Genomic DNA, 20,424 nt, shown 5'->3' with positions numbered 1-20,424 from the left:
TTTTTTTTAAACTAACTAGCTGGTGCAGAGTTGGTGGCTGGAGAGATGGCTCGGTGGTTAAGAGCACTGACTGCTCTTCCAAAGGTCCTGACTTCAAATCCTAGTAATCACATGGTGGCTCACAGCCATCTGTAATGAGATCTGACACCCTCTACTTGGGTGTCTGAAGACAGATACAGTGCATAATAAGTAAATCTTTAAAAGAAAGAAAAAGAAAATGCTGAGATGCTGTTTTCCTTGCATTTCATGTAAATACACTGTGGTCCCTGTTCTGTTTTCCCTCTTGATCATTGCTATGTGTGAAGGGGGGTGCAACAAGGTGACTGAAAGCTGTGCAAAGAATTTTCATGGTTTAGATTGATCTTCAATGATTATTAAGGAAAATGCATGGGAAGATGCTTTGCAAAAACCCTGGATTCAGCAAGCAGCCCTAATTTCCCACTGTCTGTGACTGTTCATTGTAGCTCAGGAGTAGTCTACAGAGAGCTGCAGACTCAGAGGCCCATGCTCTTTGTCCTTTCACAGTGATAAAAGGCCATGGTGGCTTTTCTCTGCTGTTTCCCACCTTTCAAAACCCTGCAGAAGAAAACCTCAGTGCGATCATGATTCATGGAACTGTGTGCCACAGTATACTGAAGGGATAAAATGGACAAGCGAATCAGAAGAGCTCGTCAGGGATTGATCCACAGCTGGGCTCAATGCCAGGAAGGAGCACATGACTTTGACAGTGCTCACAGGTCACACTGAAATGGAGGTGACCCCCAGGAACAGTGTACTGTTCCCTTGCACACTGATTTTCTTTTTTTCTTTTTTTATTTTTATGGTCCATGAACACAGTAGCTGTTCAGAACCTGAATGTGTGTGAAGAAATTAATTAGTGGTATAAACTGTAGTGATGCGATCGGCATAAGAGTGACTTGGAAGTGACTTACATTGCAATGCAAGTTCTTTGTTGGTGTCTGAAGCCTGTAGCCTCTTCCTGCTTCTGATCTGCTCATTACTCGGTTCAGAACACTGGCTGTGAGGCACCATCTGTCAGTGGCAGTGTCGGCAGCAGCAGCAGCAGTAGCAGCAGCAGCATCTGTCTTTCTGTCAGCTGACATCTGTGTTAACTCTCATTAAATCACCTGAAGGCCAGTAGGTGGTATGTGGCTCAGGGGAGTGGCTTCTGTCCTGATGTCATTCGTAGGAAGGTGCCCACCTTTTCACTATGGAACAGTCCAGCCTGTGTGCTAAGTGCCGCCTTTCCTCAAGCAGCACATCCCAAACTTCTTAAATTTTATGACACTCTAAATCTTAATGGTTCATCTTGCTTTTCCTTCCTAATAATCCTGTCACACTGTGAGCACTGAGTGAGTACCCATAGAGCAGCTCAGGATGGGATTTTCTGTTCAATGATGCTTAAGGTAATACCGGAGCGAACCATGTTTTCTCTTCTCCAGTTTATGTCCTTTCCAGAACCTACCAATAGGACCTTTCTATGAGAATGAGGTGTTGCAGATACAGTGTGCTGTGTTGAATGCTAGAGAGTAGAGTGGCCTCTGATCCATATGACTGGTGTTCTTATAAAAGACACAGACCACAGAGGGAAGGAAATTATGTGATGTCCCAGACAGAGGAGAATTAGGCTGCCACCATTCAAGGAATGTCAAGGATTACTGGCAACCTGTTGAAGCTAAGAAAGAAGTCTGCATCAGATTCCCCATAGAGCGCATCAGGGGGACATGGTCTTGTCAACACCTGGCTTTCAAACTCACAGCTTTCATAACTGTGAAATAATTCAATTTTTTTTGTTATTTTAAATCATCTAGTTACAAGTAATTTATTATGATGGCTCCAGGAAACTAATACAGACTACTATACTCCATGTCCCCATTGGGAATTTGTACGTGTTTTGGAAGTTATGTTTGCAAGCTCTAAGCACAGTGGCTGTATAGAGTTTGTTGAGCAAGCATGGGTTTGGATGTTGCTTCTTAGAAAATATCATGGGGCCGGGGATAAAGGAAGAGAATAAATCTCTACTTCATCCCTGTAGCCAGCCACTTATGTAAACGGTTAAACACATGTCCTAAGTGTTCATAGTGTAGATCTAACAAGCATAGGGATGCAGATGTGAAAGAAACATATGCAGAGCCTGCCCACCTGGAATTGGTAATCAAGGTGTAAATGGTGGGTGTGAAGGCAGGCATGTGGTTGTGCTGACATCTCTTGAGTTAAGAGTGTGTCTGAATTAATAATAATTAATCTGCCCATTGGTTTACTTATGGTGAGGATTATAATTATAATTAATGTAGCTATAGTATAACATTTATCAGTTTCAGTAGAATGGATCTTTCATCTCTGATATCATTTAGTATCTAAATCTTTATTCTGTTCTCAACTACCCTGACATCTCAGTTATTATTTTATTAAATGATAGAAGTAGCTGTGGAATGCAGATATTGATCTTCATAAAATGGACAGGGTTTAGTTGTTTCCCCAAGACTAGGAAGTGACAAGTACAGGGTCAGTGTTAGGCCTGTTCACTTTGGATCCTTCATGCCACCCATTCGCATCATCAGAGAATCTAGCTACAAGATGCAGAACCACATGGAAGACATGACAATATGTAGTTACCTGTCACACTCACAGCCACTGTATTCTCCAATTTATCTGCTTGTAACTACCCAAATGAATACCTAAGTCACATTTGATCATCCACAGCCTTGCGCATAGACATGACATCTTTGTCTTCATCCCAAGTACATACTCAGAAGTACTCATCAAAGTATGTTCTCTTGAGAAGTTTAGGGAGGGGCACTCTGCCATCCTATCTCATACTGTCACAATTCTTTTTGTGTGTGTTACTTGGTTGTATTTTTTTCAGTACTGGGATCTAATTCAGGGTTTTGTACATGATAGGTAAGTTATCTAACACTGAGGCACATCTTCAGCTATCACTGGTATTCCCTTATGGTCTGTTTATTGGGACATGATTTATTATTACTGTCTCTTGGTGATTTTACCATTGAAAAGATACCAAGTGTAGTTCTAAAAAACTTTCTAAGGTTCCAAAAAGCAGTTGTCCCATTCTTATGTACCCATTAATACAGTGCTGTTGGCCTTGAGTTTAATGTAAATGAACCCAAAGCACACAAGACACGGTGACTCCGGAGAGAAACACATAAGACAAAGTTTCCATTTATCTGGTGATGAAAATACTATAAGACAATCACATAATACTTCAGAGCAGTGCTTTTGTGTTTGTGGTGATGTTATAAAATGTAACCACCTCAGACAGTGAGAAGCAGTTGGACTTGGGCTCCTAAATATATTACATTCCTTAGTTAATGCATTAAATATTAGTGTGTTTTTAAAATGTTTAGTTTTTGAAGGATATTCAACATTGATAGAGGCAGTCTTGCCTTCAAGGGGACAAAAAGTAGTTCTTAAGGGGTAAGAAAGCCTTGTTTTTTTTTGTGCTTAAAGTAGATATACACTCTCAGAATTTAATATCAGTCCATTATAACCATGGTGTTGTGCTGGTATTGGTGGGAATAATTAGGAAATGGAGAAGCCTAACATTTTCCCTGAGGAGCAATAACGAGATTTGGAAGTACAATTGAGAGCATATACTACTTCTAAGTTGATAAGAGACTCACTATGTCAATCAACCTTTAAAGGCTCCCGTCCAAAAGGTTAGTTAGACCCAAACAAATACCATCTTACTTAATGTGCAGGGAGACATTTGTAAAATGCAATCTAAGTAGCAGACTTGGTTTGGAGTACCAACAGTGAGTTAGGGGTAATGGCAAGTGGAAACAAATCCATTTGCCTTCCCAGCTCAGGTGATATTATTACCCATGAACTTGGATTTTTCCATGACTTCCAACATAGGAGACAGAATCCTGAAGCTCCTTACATATAAGACTTTGCGCTGTTCTATGCTGTGAATTTAGACTATCAGCTTACTCAGCTAAACTAGCTTAGTCAAAATGGACTACTATGATGAAATACCCAAGCCTGGCTGGTTTATAGCTAATAGAAGCTTACTCCTTACACTTTGAAAGCTAACAGTTTAGGATTGGGATGCCTGCACAGTTGGTACTTGCTAAAGACCTCCATGGTTCATATACTGCTGTTTGGTTGTACCCTTATGTGGCAGACAAGGGCTGAGACCTCTTTGACAAGGGCACAATTCTTATTCATGAGGATTGCATTCTCATAATCTAATTGGCTCTTAAGTGCTTCATTCTTTAATGCTATGTCCTTTGGGATTAAGATTTCAACAATTAGGAAGAAAGTGAATATCCAATTCATTGTATATCTCACTGGGAAGACTATTAGAAGTCAGTACTTCTCTATTTACTATAAACTTTTGATATAGCTTTTGTGGAATGAGACAGTTGTGTCTTTAATACACTTAATGGGTTTTCTACCACTGCACAATCACCATGACATAAGAGAATATAACACAAGGAACACAAGGAAGGTGTAGCTATTATTTCATGGTTGTATCAGGATTCTGGGTATTAATAAACTGAATTCTTTGCATAGGGAGGTACAAAGCAGAAGCTAAAGTATGAGCCAGATTCAAGCTCTCCTTTAATATCTGAGGTCTTCTTCTTGACACAGATGATGTTGGCCAACTTCATACCATTGTAGAGAATGATAAGCCTAACTCTAACCTTAACATTTGCTGCTTGTAACTCAAGGAGAACAGGTAGTCTTCTCTCTGCTAAATCCTTCAAATACTTACCTCATTCTGTCAGGTCTATATGAGATAATCTTCCTTTTGCTTAATTAAATAATTATTAACTTATGAATTTTAGTCACATTAGCAAAGCTCCCTTTATTTTTCTATTGTGCTAATTAAAATTACAGGGGGAAATGATAAAAAGACATGGCTAACATGGGACATTTTGAAATCTCCCATCATAGCACCCAGGACTCCCCTCTGTGGACTAGTGTAGTTTGTATTTATAGTCTTTATTTTGTCTTTTGGAGAGTATTTATTAATGTGTATGTAAAAGGTGAGAGGTATAGAAAATCAGCCCTGGATGTAGGTACAATCAAGAACATCTCAAACCAAGTGGTGTGCCTGGAATTCATGCTATAAAATTCTTTCTTGTGGGGGACTGTCTTGTCCATTCTAAGACATTTAGCAGCAACCCTGGCCATTGTTGTTCACATACCAGTAGCACCTCTGTCCTGCTTATGACAACCAAAAGTTATGCTAAGCATTCACAAGAATAGAAAACCCTTCCTGGATTGAGAACCACTGTATTGGATATTCAGTTGGTTTTCTGTTACTTCCCAGAAAGACATAAAACCATAGATTTGTGTTCTAAATAGGATACAGCCATGCAGAGCCTACAAGCTCTTGCTCCTCTGATAATTTTTTTTTTTCATTCTGAGAATTCCTTATTTATAGAGCTATGAGATGCAAAGTGTATAGTGGTGTTAATGCAGTGTGTGTGCTTCCCACACGGCCTTACTTATGCATGTTTATGCCAACCCAAGATTATATTAGCACATTTCCCCACATTTTATACTCTTGTCTGAGTTTATAATCAGGCTGTGTTATAAGAGGGTTTTGGTTCTGCTGTAATGTGTGTCAAATATTCCCCCAGAGATACTGAATGCATAAGTCAAAACTTTTTAATAAACTCCATGTTTTGTGTTCTAGCCACTTACTTGGAAATGAGTGGCTTAGTGTGTGGCTGAGTAAAAGTCATGGTCCAGTTCAGGAATTACAAATCTCAGAATCTACTTTTTTCTCCCTTGTTTTGCTCTAGGCAAAGGCAGCTCAAGCATCTCATCCGACGTGAGTTCAAGCACAGATCACACACCAACCAAAGCCCAGAAGAATGTGGCCACCAGCGAAGGTAGGCATCGCTGCTCTTCCTATCTCCTCTTCCCTTTCACAGAGCTGGCTATTTGAAAGACAGAGAATGTGGAAGATTACTCCTAGTCTACTGCATGAGAGCCTATCAGATTGTTAAAAAGGAGAAGGCAATGTCCCAAGGTTTGCTTTGGTTTCACTGTTGCCATTGAAGTTGGTTTGGTGGGATTTAAGTGACTTAATGTGAAGGCAGATTGCATTATTTTGCCAACACATGATAGGCTGACTCAAGCAAAGTCAGTCTGACATCATATACCCATGTTTCAATATGGCAAAATGGTATGTTATAAGAGGTTTTGATACAAGTTGTAAATTCCTGCAAGAATGTGCAGAATACTTGTTCCTTAAATTCAGGCTGGTGCTGATAGGAGGATTGCAGTTCTGAGATATGTAGGATTCGATTAATCATGGAAGCTCAGGATATGCAAAACAACTTCAATTCATTATTTAAATAATATGTGGTAAAACACCACTATTTGTGCATCCATGGTTGATGAAGGGTTCTGTGGTTGTATCTGTGGAAGTACACATTGGAATTCAATTGCTTCCCAAGAAGCTTTGAGCTAAAAGTTGATTGAATGAGGAATGTTTTCTATGGTATTTAGTAGAAAGGTAACCCAATTTCTTTTTTTAATCTTAGTGTGAAAAACAATAAATCATGGTCTTTAATTAACTCTCTCTGAATTAGTTCTCTCTGAATTAATTATCCAACAAAGGTTGTTTTTTGTGCCTTTCATGCTAGAAGGCGTTTTAAATAGGGTCAGCTGATTGCATATTTCATGCTTCCAGGTTTTCTCAGATGCGTACAGGGTGCTAAGGAAGCTTGTGTCCAGTTTTGTTCTGGAGGCTTAGTTTCTACTGCTCCAACAGCAGGAGTCTTTATCACAGGCTGACACTGACCCATTGCTTTCTGATGTTCTGTTCATCTCTATTGGGATCCATGTACTGATGATGATGCTTTTTCTCCACTGGTTTCTCTTCTTGTAGTCTCTGGTGTCAGGGAGCACAAAATGCCCTTGTCAGGGCTCATTATTCTTAGACCAGTGTATAGGTGGCTTGGATGGCCGGATTATATTCATTTGTGTTTAGACCCTTGCATTATTTCTTGTGCATCAGCAGCTTCTAAGGCAGATGGATTGGTGTGTTCTATGTAGCACAGCAAAGGGCCAGGTAGCAATCCAATTTTAATTTTCCGCTAGCTAAGTTAAACAGGGGCATTTGATCATTCTTGAAATTCAGTGAAGGCAATGAGCAATCCTCACTGTTTGGTTATAACCACTCACTTTTGGGATCTCTGTTCCAAGAAAACAGAATGAAAACGGCTTCCGTTTACTCAGAGTGGTGGTCTTCAGCCAAGAGTCCCTTTTCTGAGATTCTCAATGCTTCACACTAGTGGGAGTAACTCTTGCCATATCCGTGTGTCTCTTATGAAAATGGTTAAATTTTTAAATAACTTGTGTTTGCCTGTGTTGTTTTCTCATTATTCTCTTTTCTCCCTTTAAGCATAGAAATTGCTGGTGTTTTTTTTGAAAGAATTGGGAAAAGATATTCTAGGGTATTTTGCACTTAAAAATGTTGCTTTCTATGTTTAAAAATAAAATAAAGAAAGCCTAGGGGCCTCAAGTTTCTCTTTCTTTTCTCTCCCTAGAGCCCCAGGGAGAGGTACTGGTTCCCACAATAATGTTTTATACATTTTTTCATGATTGTATTTTATGACATTATGAAAATAATACCAGAGTAAAAGACTACAAAAATTTGACATTCTTAGGAAACCAAATTTTTACTAATGGGCTACATTAGTGTGGAGTTCCTTTCCAGATCTCAGTTGAAAAAGCCCCATCCATGTGGAAGATGTAGCTTAGTTGAAAGGCTGAAAAATGTAAAAATGAAGAATGCGCTACCTTGTGCTATCTGAGAGAGGGGGAGAAGAGGGCTGAAGAATGAACATCCAGTTTTCCCTATGTGTGTTTGATTGATGAAAATTTAAAATATTCAAGTCTAAGTGTGGCATTCGCATTTACTTCAGGGAAGTGCATTTGAGGGCTGCCTGGTACACAGCTGCTTCTGTGCTTGGCTGGGCTCATTTTCTCCCCACACAGATGACAGGGCCTCAGGCTGCTTCTCAGGATGATGATTCTGGTGGCACATTCCCTGACCTCCACAAGTGGATTTACCTGATGTTGTGTGAGTTCCTTCCTTCTGGAAATTACCAGGCGATGCTTACTGGCAGTGCTCTCCTAGATTAACAGAAGGCCAGCATCAACTTCCTGCTGAGAGTTCAGAGGGGCTCCGTTAAAATGGATCTTTTGACTCTTTATCTACCATTGTCAAGAATTATGTTTAACCTTATATTTAAAAAACCAAAAACAGTGTGTGTGTGTGTGTGTGTGTGTGTGTGTGTGTGTGTGTGTGATCACATGCATGTGCAGTTGTCCTCGGAGGCCAAAGGACATTCGATTCCCTGGAGCTAGTGATAGAGAAGTGAGCTACCAGATTTGGGTGCTGGGAACTAAACCCAGAAGAGCAGAATGTACTTCTCACTGAGCCAGCCCTAGTGATTAACATCCGGTGACAAGAAAACTAGTAAAACTAGTAAAAGTGGAGTTAGCTCTTTACAGCGATTATCTTCAGTTTGTTGGTTTCTCATGATCTCTTTCACCTCTTCATCAGCATGGCCTTCTAGGAGCATGGGCTGACTTTCAGTTTAAAGGTCTAGGCTGATAAACAACTAGACAATAATAATCTAGAAAATAAACAAATAAAGTATATTATTTGTTACCCTGAGCTCTTGAGGACGGCAGCAGTGGGGATGCAAACACCGTTCAGTTGTTCGGGGTTGTCCCTACGTGGGATAGAGAGGAGGTACTGTATTGATCCCTATGTTTTTTTATTGTTTTTGGTGTTGTGTGAATGTATTAGTGTGAACCAGAGTCTGACCACTGTCGTGTAGCTAGGGGTTACAGGCTCTGCCCCTCATTAGAGAACATGGATTCCACTATACAATGTGTGGTGCTATAAATTGAGGCCATCGAGTACAGCGACGAGAAGGACATTCATGTGTGCTTTAACTTGGGTGGAGGATGCTAGTGGAGTTTAACTGTAAGTAGACACATCAGAGTTGTCCTTGCTTTTTAACTGGACAGTGGTGAAGGCTGTAGAATAGGCTGACCCTTCTGCAAATTCGTGTGTAAATCACACTAACGGCACTATGGAATAGCTGCCTCTAAGCTTTGGAAGGGGAGCAGGAAGTAGCAGGACCTGCTCTGGGCCCGTGGCCTGGCCTGTGAGTGGCCTTGTTCTTCTAGGCAATGTTCAGTGCCTGCTTCACAATGGCTCATTTTGGGATGTGTTTCGTGAAATTTGTTAATAACATTTGTTAAACTCATGAGAAAAAAAAATGTGCTTTTTAATCTCTGATATAGAGGTCTTCTGTGTAGATTAAGCTAACCTTGAATTTGCAGTCTCTCTGCCTTGGCTTCCCAAGTGCTAGTATTGCAGTGTACATTATAACACTTAGCTGAGAATGGTGTTTTAGACCCACAAGGAATGTTCTCTTGCAAACATTGTGTGTATCTAAGGTATATGCTGGAGACATGGAGTTCTCCCTGAGGACTGATACAGGCTTTCTTTATAGCCTGTTATATTCCTTGTGATACTCTAAGCTCCTGGTTTCCTGACACTATAGGGAGGTTAGGTTAAAGTATACAAAGCCAGGCATTTTCTGGTTTTCCAGCATAATCTGCATGCCAATCTTGCATAATTTCTTCCAGTCATGTTGCTTGTCTTCTTCTAGTCTTTGCAGTTATTCTCACCCATCCTCCATTCAAGCATCCTATCCTAAAAATTATGTCCTTTGATCACAAACAGTGTAAATCACATATAATACGGAGATTGAATGGGGGCACACACCAACCAGCCTTGAGCAGGGTCATTGAACTGGGTTGGCTTCTGATGTGCCCCAGAAGGCAAGCTGAGCTTTGACTTTCATAGAGCACATGGCATGAGGATGTGGCTTTAAAGGTGACATCTCAACACACCAGCCTTTATCTTCCTCTGGAGGAAAATGAAGTTATTAGTTCAGCTAGCTGTTGTTTAAACATGGCCAGGTCAGCTGTTCCTCTCCGGGATTGCTCCATTGTGATGGTGACTTTGTAAATGCTGCTTATCAGCCTAGATACCTGCGCAGTTCTAGGAACTGTAATGAGAAGGGTTGGCCATTTTGTGTGTTTGTTCATTTATTTGTTTATTCATTTATTCCTCCCTTCCTCCCTCTCTTTTTCCCTCCCTTTCTTCCGTTCTCCTTTCTTTCATAAGACAGGAAGTTCTTTGGTTTGGTTGTTAGCAATGTAGACTATCAGTTTGTCAGAGAGAACTGAGCCCACAGCTAGCCGTGGAGCCAAGGAGCAGCACTCATCTTTCACAGATCTGCAAGTGTACAACATCCTGATAGCTGTGCTCTGTTAGTGGCATCTCCTCAGTGAGTGCCTGGGCATGCACAAATGCTTCTTCCTGACATAACTTCAGTCAGGTCTTTGGGAATTTTAACCTGGTCAGTGGCAATGTTCGAAGAGGTGGCAATGACAAACTTCAGGTGTGGTCTACACAGAGGAACTCAGTCGAGGCCAAGAGGATCAGTGACAAGTAGCAACCACTGCCCAGATGCTTCAGGGAAACCACTCTCTCAGCAGTGTGGTGCCTGGTGAGGGTGGTCAGATGGTACTGGGAATGGTACTGGCATATAGCTGAGTCCTGTGCAGGCTGATGCACATTTTCCCATGACTCAGTAGCTTCCGTGGCTTATCTTCAGTAGGCTATTACGTAGGCCTTTTGCAAAGTGTAACTACACTGGTCACCATCATTCTTGTTGCTGCGGGATGGTTTTGTGACAGTAGCAGCAGTTGGCTACTTTTTCTTTTTCTTTTCACTTTGCAGCTGATTATTTCCTTTTGCACAAGGCCTTTCTGGAGTGCTCAACGGATCAGGAGTACCTGCCTGTTTCTCTTGTCAGGACAGGGTTTTGCCCACGAATGTGGGCTTTTAACCTAGGCCTCCATTTCTGGCCACATCAGCTATGGCACCAGCTGGGGCACCACCAGCCTTCTTGGCTGCAGTCTGCTTCTCCTTTGTTTCAGGCTTCTCAGCTTTTTCACCTGCTGTCTTGGAAGGGTGGGGGGATATATTTACAAAGAAATACCTGGATCAATGGGAATGACATGATTTTTTTTTTTTTGAGTTTATATACCTCTAATAATTTGCCAAGCAGGAGTTGGATGCAGCATTATTAGATTAAACAAACTAGGGGGAAGAACAAAACAAAACTAAAAACATAAAAGAAAAAAATCTCTGTAACAGTAAAAATCAAAGAAGCTATTGTTTTCTACAGGTAGAAGTGTCTAATTCCCATCCCCCCCTCTGTTTCTATGTCTATTATGAGCTTGCTGCAAGACCAAGGGAAGCTGTGTGGAAGTGTTGAAGACAGGTTGTTGGACCCAGGTGGGCCCTGATTTCTACTAGAGTCTTATCTAGAAGGCCGGAGGACCTTAGCCTAGTGTAATGACTTCACAGTGTAGGACCTTAACCCACATGGTGACCTCATGATGGAGGACCTTAACCCACCTAGTTTCTCACCTTAAGGACCTTAACCCACCTAGTGACTTTACTGTTCATCTTTGAGTTAGAGTTCCTTGATACTGATCTGTAGAATTGCCTTGCCTCTTTAATTGACTCCTTGAAAGAAAGTTTTTTTTTTTTTTTTTTTTTTTTTTTTTTTTTTTTTTTTTTTTTTTATCTTTCACTTGAGGCATGTGGCATGAGTCGACTCACAAAGAATTCATAACGATATTCTCCTGGACCTAAATCCACCCACTTATTTATATAGTCAGTGCTTTCTGACATTTTCAGTGCCCAAATTAAGCCAGTACGGAATAGAGTCGATTTGAGTGTGCTGAGGCATATGGCTCTGTTTATTCACTCTGACTGATGTTGTGTTCTGTCTGCGTCTTTTAGAATGTATTCTTAAACAAAGTTAATGTGATTCACCGAGCAAGGAAAAGATCATGCTTTTAACTCAAGGTGGTGTCTCTAGCCCTCAAGGCTTTGTTTCACTCTTCAGTGAATTTTATGTTTGTGTGAGTGGGAGACTTGTACCTGTATGCAGGTATACATGTATGTAAATGTATGTGTGTGGAGGTCAGAAGTCAATACTGTATGTCTTCCTTAGTTGCTTGGCACCTTATATTTTGGCACAGGCTGGAACTCATTGAATCAGGAAGGCTGGCTGGCTAGCAAGCTTTAATGTGTTGTTTCTTGGTCACCCATTCAACATATATGGGGGTACATATGTAACTCTGCACCCAGCTTTTATATGGGTGCTAGGGATCTGAACTCAGTTCCTTATACTTGGGTGGAAACACTTTACCAGCTGGGCCACTGTCCCAGCTTGGTGTAACAAACAATATCTTTGCTGAGGCCCCTCTCAGATGTATACCAGTGCTTTCACAAGCATTTGACTGCATCTAAACTTGCTCTGTCACCGTACATGTCTTGTCATATATCACTGATGCTATTTGGAAAGATGAGCAGGGGAACTGGAAAGGTCAATGTGACTTGAAATTATAGAAACTAATGAATGATAAGGTTTGGCTATGAGCCCCAAAGTCTAAGATTCACTATTTGTAATTGTTGAAAATTTCTTTTTATTCAGTTTTTAACATGTGATAATTGTATATAGCAACTGATATCACTGTGATCCTTTCATAATTTGCATATTGTCCTCAGAGTATCTTCCCTACAGATCACTTTTTCTTAGTCTCCACTTCTCTCCAAGGTCCCCTTACTCTTCTATAGAAGTCTGTGAAAATTTATAACAATAAATTATACGGTTTTATCAAAACATAATTTTAAATTACATGTGAGAAATTAATTATCTTGTCCAACATCAACTCATAATTTTTTTCATAGCCAAATATTATACACAGCAACCCTTTCATGAGCTATATGTCTGGAAGATAAGATTTTAAATTCCATGTTGTTTTTACACTAAACTATTGAGAGTAAGTTTGCAAGTGACAATTACTACATGCAGAACAGATTGTACCAGAGCTTTTCACACTATTACACCCTTAACAGATTCTACCAGACAGTCTTAATATTGGGAACTGATATTTCAGTTATCCATGATATACAATTGTAAACTATGTTGATAGTTTGATATGTAGATGCATACACCCCACTGTGCATGCACAGATGGTGGTCAGAGAAAGACAGTGCCTTTTCTATTACTCACTGCCTTCTTACCCTAAGACAGGGTGATGTGATAACTCTCTGAATCAGAAGGTTGCTGTGTGGGTTAGGCTCTTGGCTAGTGAGCTCAGAGAATCCACAGGTCTACTTTCCCTATTGCTAGGTTTACAAGCAAACACCTCTATGCCCAACGTTTTATATAGGGGTTCAGCCTCAGGTCCTGATGCTTACACAATAAGTACTTCTGTTTTTCAAGCCATCTTCCAGAATTACTCATTCTCTAGCTGAAAATTTTCTCAATTTTCAGAGTACAAACTTAGAAACTGTTCAGAATTGAGTATAACTCAGCCTATAAAACAAGTGAAATGAGAGCAGAAGTCTGTAACAGCAATTATACAACTTAGAAAGATTAACAAAACACAGAGATCCAGAGGAAGATAATGGCAGCTACAGTCCTTAAAGGATCAATAGTTCATATATGACATCAGTTCAAGTATGCAGGTTGGGGGGGACGCTTTGGAGACTCTGAAAATAGGATTTAGTCTTTGGAAATTCCATTAGCTGTAAAAGGAGGTGATTCTTACATAGATTTGTTTAGCCTTTAAGATTAAAATTTAAACTTAACCATCACTGAAAGTGTCATGACTGCATAGAAAATCTTAGCAAAGCTTAAGCTGATGAGACTTAATGCGTTTTGCTAATTTAATTAGCAGTTCGCTGCCACACGACAGAGTCGCTCTTACAGCTTAAGCTGCTGCCTAATTATAACGTTAGGTAGATTTGAAACACTTCACAATTTACCTCTGGGGATTTGAGCTTGTAATAGAGTCAGTGTGTTCAATTTAATAAAGACAAGATGTCCAATTTGCATTCAAGGATTAATCTAAACTGTGCGAAACTCATCAACTTGTGATCTACAAAATTGGTATGTAAGCTTAGAAATAAAATCAAACTAGGTGTAATTTTATCAAGGAATTATCTTCAAAAATGGATGATGTGGAATGGCTACTGTACACCGCTCTCCAAGAAAATTAGCTCTCCCTCACTCACTTCTCCCCTTCTTTCCACTTTAAAGTAATATTTAATGGAGACATCTATCATCTCTCAGAATCCTATATCTACATAGTCTTCAGAGAGGGAATATTTTTAATCTTTACTATGCTAGTACCACTTCTAAAATAATTGTTTCTTTCTTCTTAGTTTACCCTTTACTGTAAATGAAGACACTTAGTAAGCAGCATGTTTCAGACATAAACATTTGGATTCATTTAAATACAACTAAACCTCTTTGTCATGAAGGCTTTGCTCATTCTTAAGATGTCTTAGTAGTTTCTGCTTAGTTAAATGGGGATTTATTAAAGAGTTTGATGTAAATTTAAGTGCCTTTGATTGGCACTTGTGCTGGCAGAAGTAGATGGTAGCCATGGTTTACACAGTTGTAACATAGTGGACAATCTTCCCTAAAATGTATCTTATTTCCCTGAGGAATCTTTAAAAATAATTTTGGATTTGACTTACTCATTTAGACAGAGTATGTACCCTGTAGCATCCCAGAGTTCCCTCCTTTTCCCTAAGTCTTAAACAACTATCTGTCTTGATACATAAATTCATTTCTCTATAGAAGAAATCTAATCTTATGGCAAGACCACAAGCTGGGAGACACTGATGGATCAGTTAAGTAGTAATTGCAGTAGAGCATGAGTGTGTCTTGTCAGGTGGTCTCAGTACGAGGTGCGCAGGAAAGGAGAGAGGAGACTTCCTAGGAGACTGGGACTTGAATTTCGCTTCCTGTGTAGAAGGTGCAATATTGAGTGGAAGATGTCGCAAGCTGTATCAGGGTGTTTACAACTTAGAGAAACCCAACTGGGTCCACGAAGGTGGAAGAAGACTTCAAGATAGAACCTTCTTCTCCTGACAAGATCCAGTGGGCTCACAACAGCTACCTGCTCTTTGCACAAGGTTCACAGTGGAATTCATATAACCGGTGAATTGAGTGACTGATAACAGGTACACTGCTTCAGTCTCCTCTCACCTTTCAGTCTTCCTATGTGTTTCAATACTAAAGAGCCAACTTCTCCAGAAAAGAGGAGACACAGAGAGGGTTGGTTGGGAGGGAATCACGATCTCAGTACAAAGAATTGGCCTTTGAAAATACTTGACCTTTAGAGCTGTGCACACTGTGACCTTAAGAATCAGATTAACATGCCTGTTTACATCCTGTGCCTGGAGATAGCTTCCCCAGGATATACACATTTCCTTGGGAAGTTTCTAACATCCCACGCTGTTAGACAGACTATCAAGTAAGCAGTTAAAAAACACTTCAGTTGTAAAAGGTGTTCTTTTATATCCAAGACACTTAATAGACTTAAAATGTGCAACACATAGATGGAATCACTTATGCATATTTAAGGGGTTATTTGTAATCTGGCAATTACTGAAGAACCCGTTGTAAGGACTACAGGCTGTGGGAAGTAAGGCAACTGGATGGTAAATGATTAGAAACAACCAAAATCATTCTGCTGTGTGTACCTTATGTGGCCTCCCCAGGTGGATTTTCTGGTGCATTAAAGAGCATTTTGTTGTTTTCAGTTACTGTGTTAAGTATGCGACTTCTTACATTTGGGCTGAAGAAATCTACATTTCTGTACAAGGAGGGATTTTTTTGTTTTGTACTATAAGTTTTTGAGTTTTTGTACAATAAAGTTTTTGAGTCAGGGAGAGAAGTAGATAATCTGGAAAAAGATACAGTGATGGAGCCAGGGACCCCCTTCCCCAACATGATCACAATAGTGTTTGCTAGATATGATTTCCTATATCTCTGAAACTCTTTAGTCAAGCCTATTAAATTCACAGAGCTGCTGGTGGAATGGATTTCTGCAGCAATCAGCGAGGGGCACATTTTGAGGCTGCTTGCTCTTCTTGGTCATCAATGAAGTTCACAGATAAAGCTAAAGCTGTTCTAGATAATCTATCAGCCAGCACTTCATTACAAGCTCCTGTTGCAGACAGTTAGTCCTTCTGTTAGGTTTATCCTCTGCTGTGTGTGGCAGTATCCTCTATTACTTATGTTACTTTGTGAAATTTACATAAAGTTTGTGCAGCTTATATTGACATTTTTCTATGAATATAATTTTGAACTAATGCCATTCTGGTTATTAGCTACTGTTCTCATTATAATGCTTTTTTAGAACTGCAGTGTTAAACCTTTAGCTTTTCTCATCTGTCATTGTTTTTCCCTGTTGTAACACTACCATTATATTCTAAGCCCACACTCACATCTCCTTGAACTCTTCCTTCCCCCTCCTCCTCTTTCCTACTCCTCTCTCCTCATTCTTTCTCTTCCCTACTCCTCCCCTCCTACCCTTCCTTCTCCCTCTTCTCCTTCCTCTTTCCCCCTCCTCATTCCTCCTCTTCCAATCACTGTTCCTCTTCCTCCTATTTAAAATACAGTCATGTGCATAAAGTAGAGAAATATATTTGCACCATAAGCCAAGAACCAACTACAGGGTACTTCTTGATGTGAGCATATTTCTAACAGAATCATAGCTGAAAATATGTGTTTTACAAGGTGTCAGTACATATTGATTTTATCAGTTTATAATGTTGGATGTTACAAAACCTTTGTGGAACTTATATTCTGATATCAAGGGGTTTCGTTGGACACAAAGCTGTACTCTTGATCAATTAAATATCTGATTTCTTTATGGGTGTGATGTCTCAGTTCAGTGTCCAAAGATGTTCAGATATGATCATCCATGGTTGGGGCAGCAACAAAATACCGTATAAACCAGACATCCATTGCTAAGTTTCATGTAAGATTATAATTGGCTTCTTTACATTCTTTCCATGGTTTGTTGATTTTTTTTCCGAGAAAAAAGTAAGGCTTGTTTAGATTTGTAGACCCAGAAGCTACCACAGAATATGGCAACTTTAAGTATTTGATAAAAGTCAATGGAATCAATGACTGTGTTCTTATTTTTTACTTTGGTAGAAATGGCCCTGCTGAGTGACATTGTAAAATATTATCATGAGTGCTATAGCTCCAAAAGCTCTGAGGAAATGAAGGTAATATTTTAGTAGCAGAAAGGATTCTCAGTAAAAGGATTGATGTTCACACTTAGCTAAGGTTGAGGTTTACCTTGGACACAATTGCAAATGATTTGTGTTTAGTTGATTTCTTGTGAAGAAAATAAGCATGTTCTTTAAGCAGAACAGACATGTTGAGAGGAAGACAGAAGCAAAGATACTTCCAATTTTTGATTAATTTGTTCCTGGTCTCTCTGGGCCATGTAGGACTTGTGACTGTCACAAACTAGGATTATGCTATCAAGGCCCAGGTCATCATCATAGTCTAAGCATTTGAAGCATGTTCTGATATCTTCAGGGACTTGACTCTTGGGGTTCAGACCCTAGAAGATCTTATCAAAATAATTACGAAAAGAATCTGCTTCAAAAGTGATTGGAGCCTCAAAGGAGTCTCCTGAGAACTCCACCTTTTTGTGTGTTATACTCTGAATGGCAAAGCTGTTGTGCTCTCTGAGACCTGAATTACATCATAGTGCCGTCCTTCTTTACCCTAGAAGTGAGCTATGCCTCTCTTCTGGCAGCATCATCCTGTAGCTGCTGGTCCAACTGGGCTGCTGAGAACTATATTGTTCATCATCTCTGGAATGTCCGCTTCTTTATTCTCAAAATCTTTAATGTCAAATAGTTAAAATTACTTCTCCTGAGCTCCTAGCAAGTGAACTTTCTGGCTGATACATCGTGAGTTGGAAGAAGTTCTTTGTTGCTTCTGCTCTTTCCTTGGACTGAGGAAAACCATCCGTCAGTCGTCCAGCAATCATCCCTTTTCTGACTTTCATGAAGCTGCCCAAAGTGATGAAGTAGTAACAAAGGATTTCATAGTCAGAAAAGTGTGGGCTACATTTGAAGCACAAAATCTCCAGGCCACTAGCCAATTTCATGCCCAAATCCATAGGGTTGGTCCTGGGCATATGATGGAGGTGGCAGCCCGTACCCACTCTGCTATTCTGGCATAAATCTTTTCTGTATCAGTTGTGCACACAGACATTTAGTGAACATGACAGATGCTATTATTCATGTTTCAGGGGAAAAAGCATCTTGAAATGGGAGAGACCCATAGATAGAAGACCTGGACTGCTGCAGATGTCAGTCAGGGTCATTGTTTGAGCACTGCCTCAATTCCATCTGGAAGTAATATGCTTGATGAATAGAAGCTTCAGTTGTTTTTTTGGTTTGTTTGTTTTGTTTTCTCAGGATAGCCTCTGATATATCTGTTCTCAGCAGCATGTACAAATTCTGAAGCATGGGCAAGCTGTTCTTGGCATGCTAATATTGTACTTAAAGCTTGTTGAATTCCCAGGGAGTTCATGGGTAACCAGGACATTCTTTCCTATTTCTTTGCCATGAGAGTAATGCATATGTCCTTCACATTAGTGCCTCTCTTAAATATCAACAGAGAATCTTGCTCTGCCAGAAGATGTGGCTATTAATCCAGAGACCAACAGCTGGTCAAGGTGCAGAGAAAAACAGATATCAGGTTGCTCAGCCATAATGGTATATCTATATCCCAGCACTCTATCCAAGGGCAGGGGCCATTGTGGAAGAATAGGAAGAAGGACTGTGAAAGCCAGAGGTAGTTGATGAATATAACAAAGCTTTGTTTCTGTACACGACAGAGCAGTTGCACATATGAACTCACATTTCAAGCCAAATAAATCCCAGCCTAGAGATGGGATGTGGTCACCAAATCCAACTCCTAACTGCAGGCTGCAGAATGACTGGAAATTGAAAGCTGTCAAGAGGAGAGTCAGGTTTGTTGTTGTTGTTGTTGTTTGTTTTTGCTTTTTGAAATAAGTGTGACCTCTGTTAGGTTGACCATGTTCCAGTAGGTGACTAGAGACTTGAGAGTATATAGTCACAGATGTAATCAAAGTGAAGGGGCTCACCACCTCGATTGCTTCCTGATCAGTGCTTATGTATTTGCATCTTTCTCTAGGAAATATGGTGAGAGTATGCTTCCGGTTGCCATGAAAGGGGCCAACATGAGAGTTGTTCTTGAACTGCAAGCTTTTCTGAGAAATTCTCATGTTTGTACACAGAAACAGGAAAGAGAAGATAAACTTGAAGGTCAGGAAAGTCCACATGGGGCCTTCAAAGCTATGCAAAGGATGAAGGATTTTTCTTATAAGAACAGTGAAAAGACACTGAGGACTTTGAAGTGGGAAGACCTTCTTTTTCTAAGTTGGGTGTGAGTAGACAGTGAGAGGAACTTCCATCTCATCCAGAGGCATCTTTGAACCAAGTAAGAGTTAACTGTGCTTTGTTGTCCTGTGAGCCTGACCCATGGTTGGTTTGTTGGTTTGTTTGTTTGTTATTTAGTGGTTTTCCATGGAGTGATCTCAGTGTAGTCAGCGATAGCCTATGGCCTATGGTTTGCAGCAACACAAATGCAGAGATGAAAGGGACTTTTAGAAAATGCTTGTCTCTTCTGCCAGGTGGAGAAGCTTCCCTTCTAGAATGGTCTCTCAGTTTAACAGATATGTCTCTCCTCTCTGGGGTGTCCTGGGCTCTCTTGTAGAAGAGGCAAACTCATAACTCTATATGCTGACCACTTCATGTTAAGCTGCAGACTGATTCAATGTATTTTCTCATTTATTTTTTAGCAGTGAGGACCTGAATGTAATAATGGTCTTCAGTGGTCTGTTAATACCCTAAGATAACTATAATTTTATAAAATTATTTTTTTCCTTTTTGAGACAAGGGTTCATATTACCAAGATTTTGTTAACAGTGTAGAATCCCTCACACTGACAGGGACTAATTAATGATTGACTAATGTTGGAAATCATTAAAGTGGACGTTATTGAAAAATTGGTAAGTGTAATGTGAACATGTTCTTTAATTTAAAACATATCACTGTATCCACTCTGCTATAATTTAAAGTCATGATAAATTATTTTCAATGATTATGTAACTGGTAACTGATTGGAGTTCTGAGTTGTTTATTTCTTGCATTAATCATGCATTAATTACATTACAATTAATCAATTAAGCCTCTCATTACAATTATCAGTACTGGTGTCTTTGAACTTGTATTTTCCTTTTTTTCAAAAGTGATATGTCTAGTAGAAAGGCTTTCAGCAATATATTAAAAAAAAAAGAAAAAGAAAAAACACAATACATACTTAGTCAGAAGCCTGCATGTTTGAAATCAGACATAGTGCATCTTAGTAGTTAAGATGGGGAGATTGAAATGTTCTTTTTTTTTTTTTTTTT

The 20,424-nt window shown here is 39.8% G+C and overlaps 1 protein-coding gene and 1 pseudogene across 1 annotated transcript in view; one reads left to right on the top strand and one right to left on the bottom strand.

Moving 5' to 3' along the window:
• Positions 1 to 20,424, top strand: part of Fbxl7 (F-box and leucine rich repeat protein 7) — a 364,155-nt gene that overhangs the window by 102,538 nt on the left and 241,193 nt on the right. The window contains exon 2 of the mRNA XM_031359816.1: positions 5,778 to 5,867. Within this exon, the coding sequence (XP_031215676.1) occupies positions 5,778 to 5,867 (90 nt within the window). The remainder of the gene's footprint in view (positions 1 to 5,777; positions 5,868 to 20,424) is intronic.
• LOC116083808 overlaps positions 10,359 to 20,424 on the bottom strand; it is a 42,688-nt pseudogene continuing 32,622 nt past the window's right edge.

Source organism: Mastomys coucha, unplaced genomic scaffold (genome assembly GCF_008632895.1).
Source record: "Mastomys coucha isolate ucsf_1 unplaced genomic scaffold, UCSF_Mcou_1 pScaffold8, whole genome shotgun sequence".
In the NCBI taxonomy this organism is placed as follows: Eukaryota; Metazoa; Chordata; class Mammalia; order Rodentia; family Muridae; genus Mastomys; species Mastomys coucha.
Note: the sequence above shows the minus strand (reverse complement) of the source record. Positions and strands in the feature narration are given on the sequence as shown.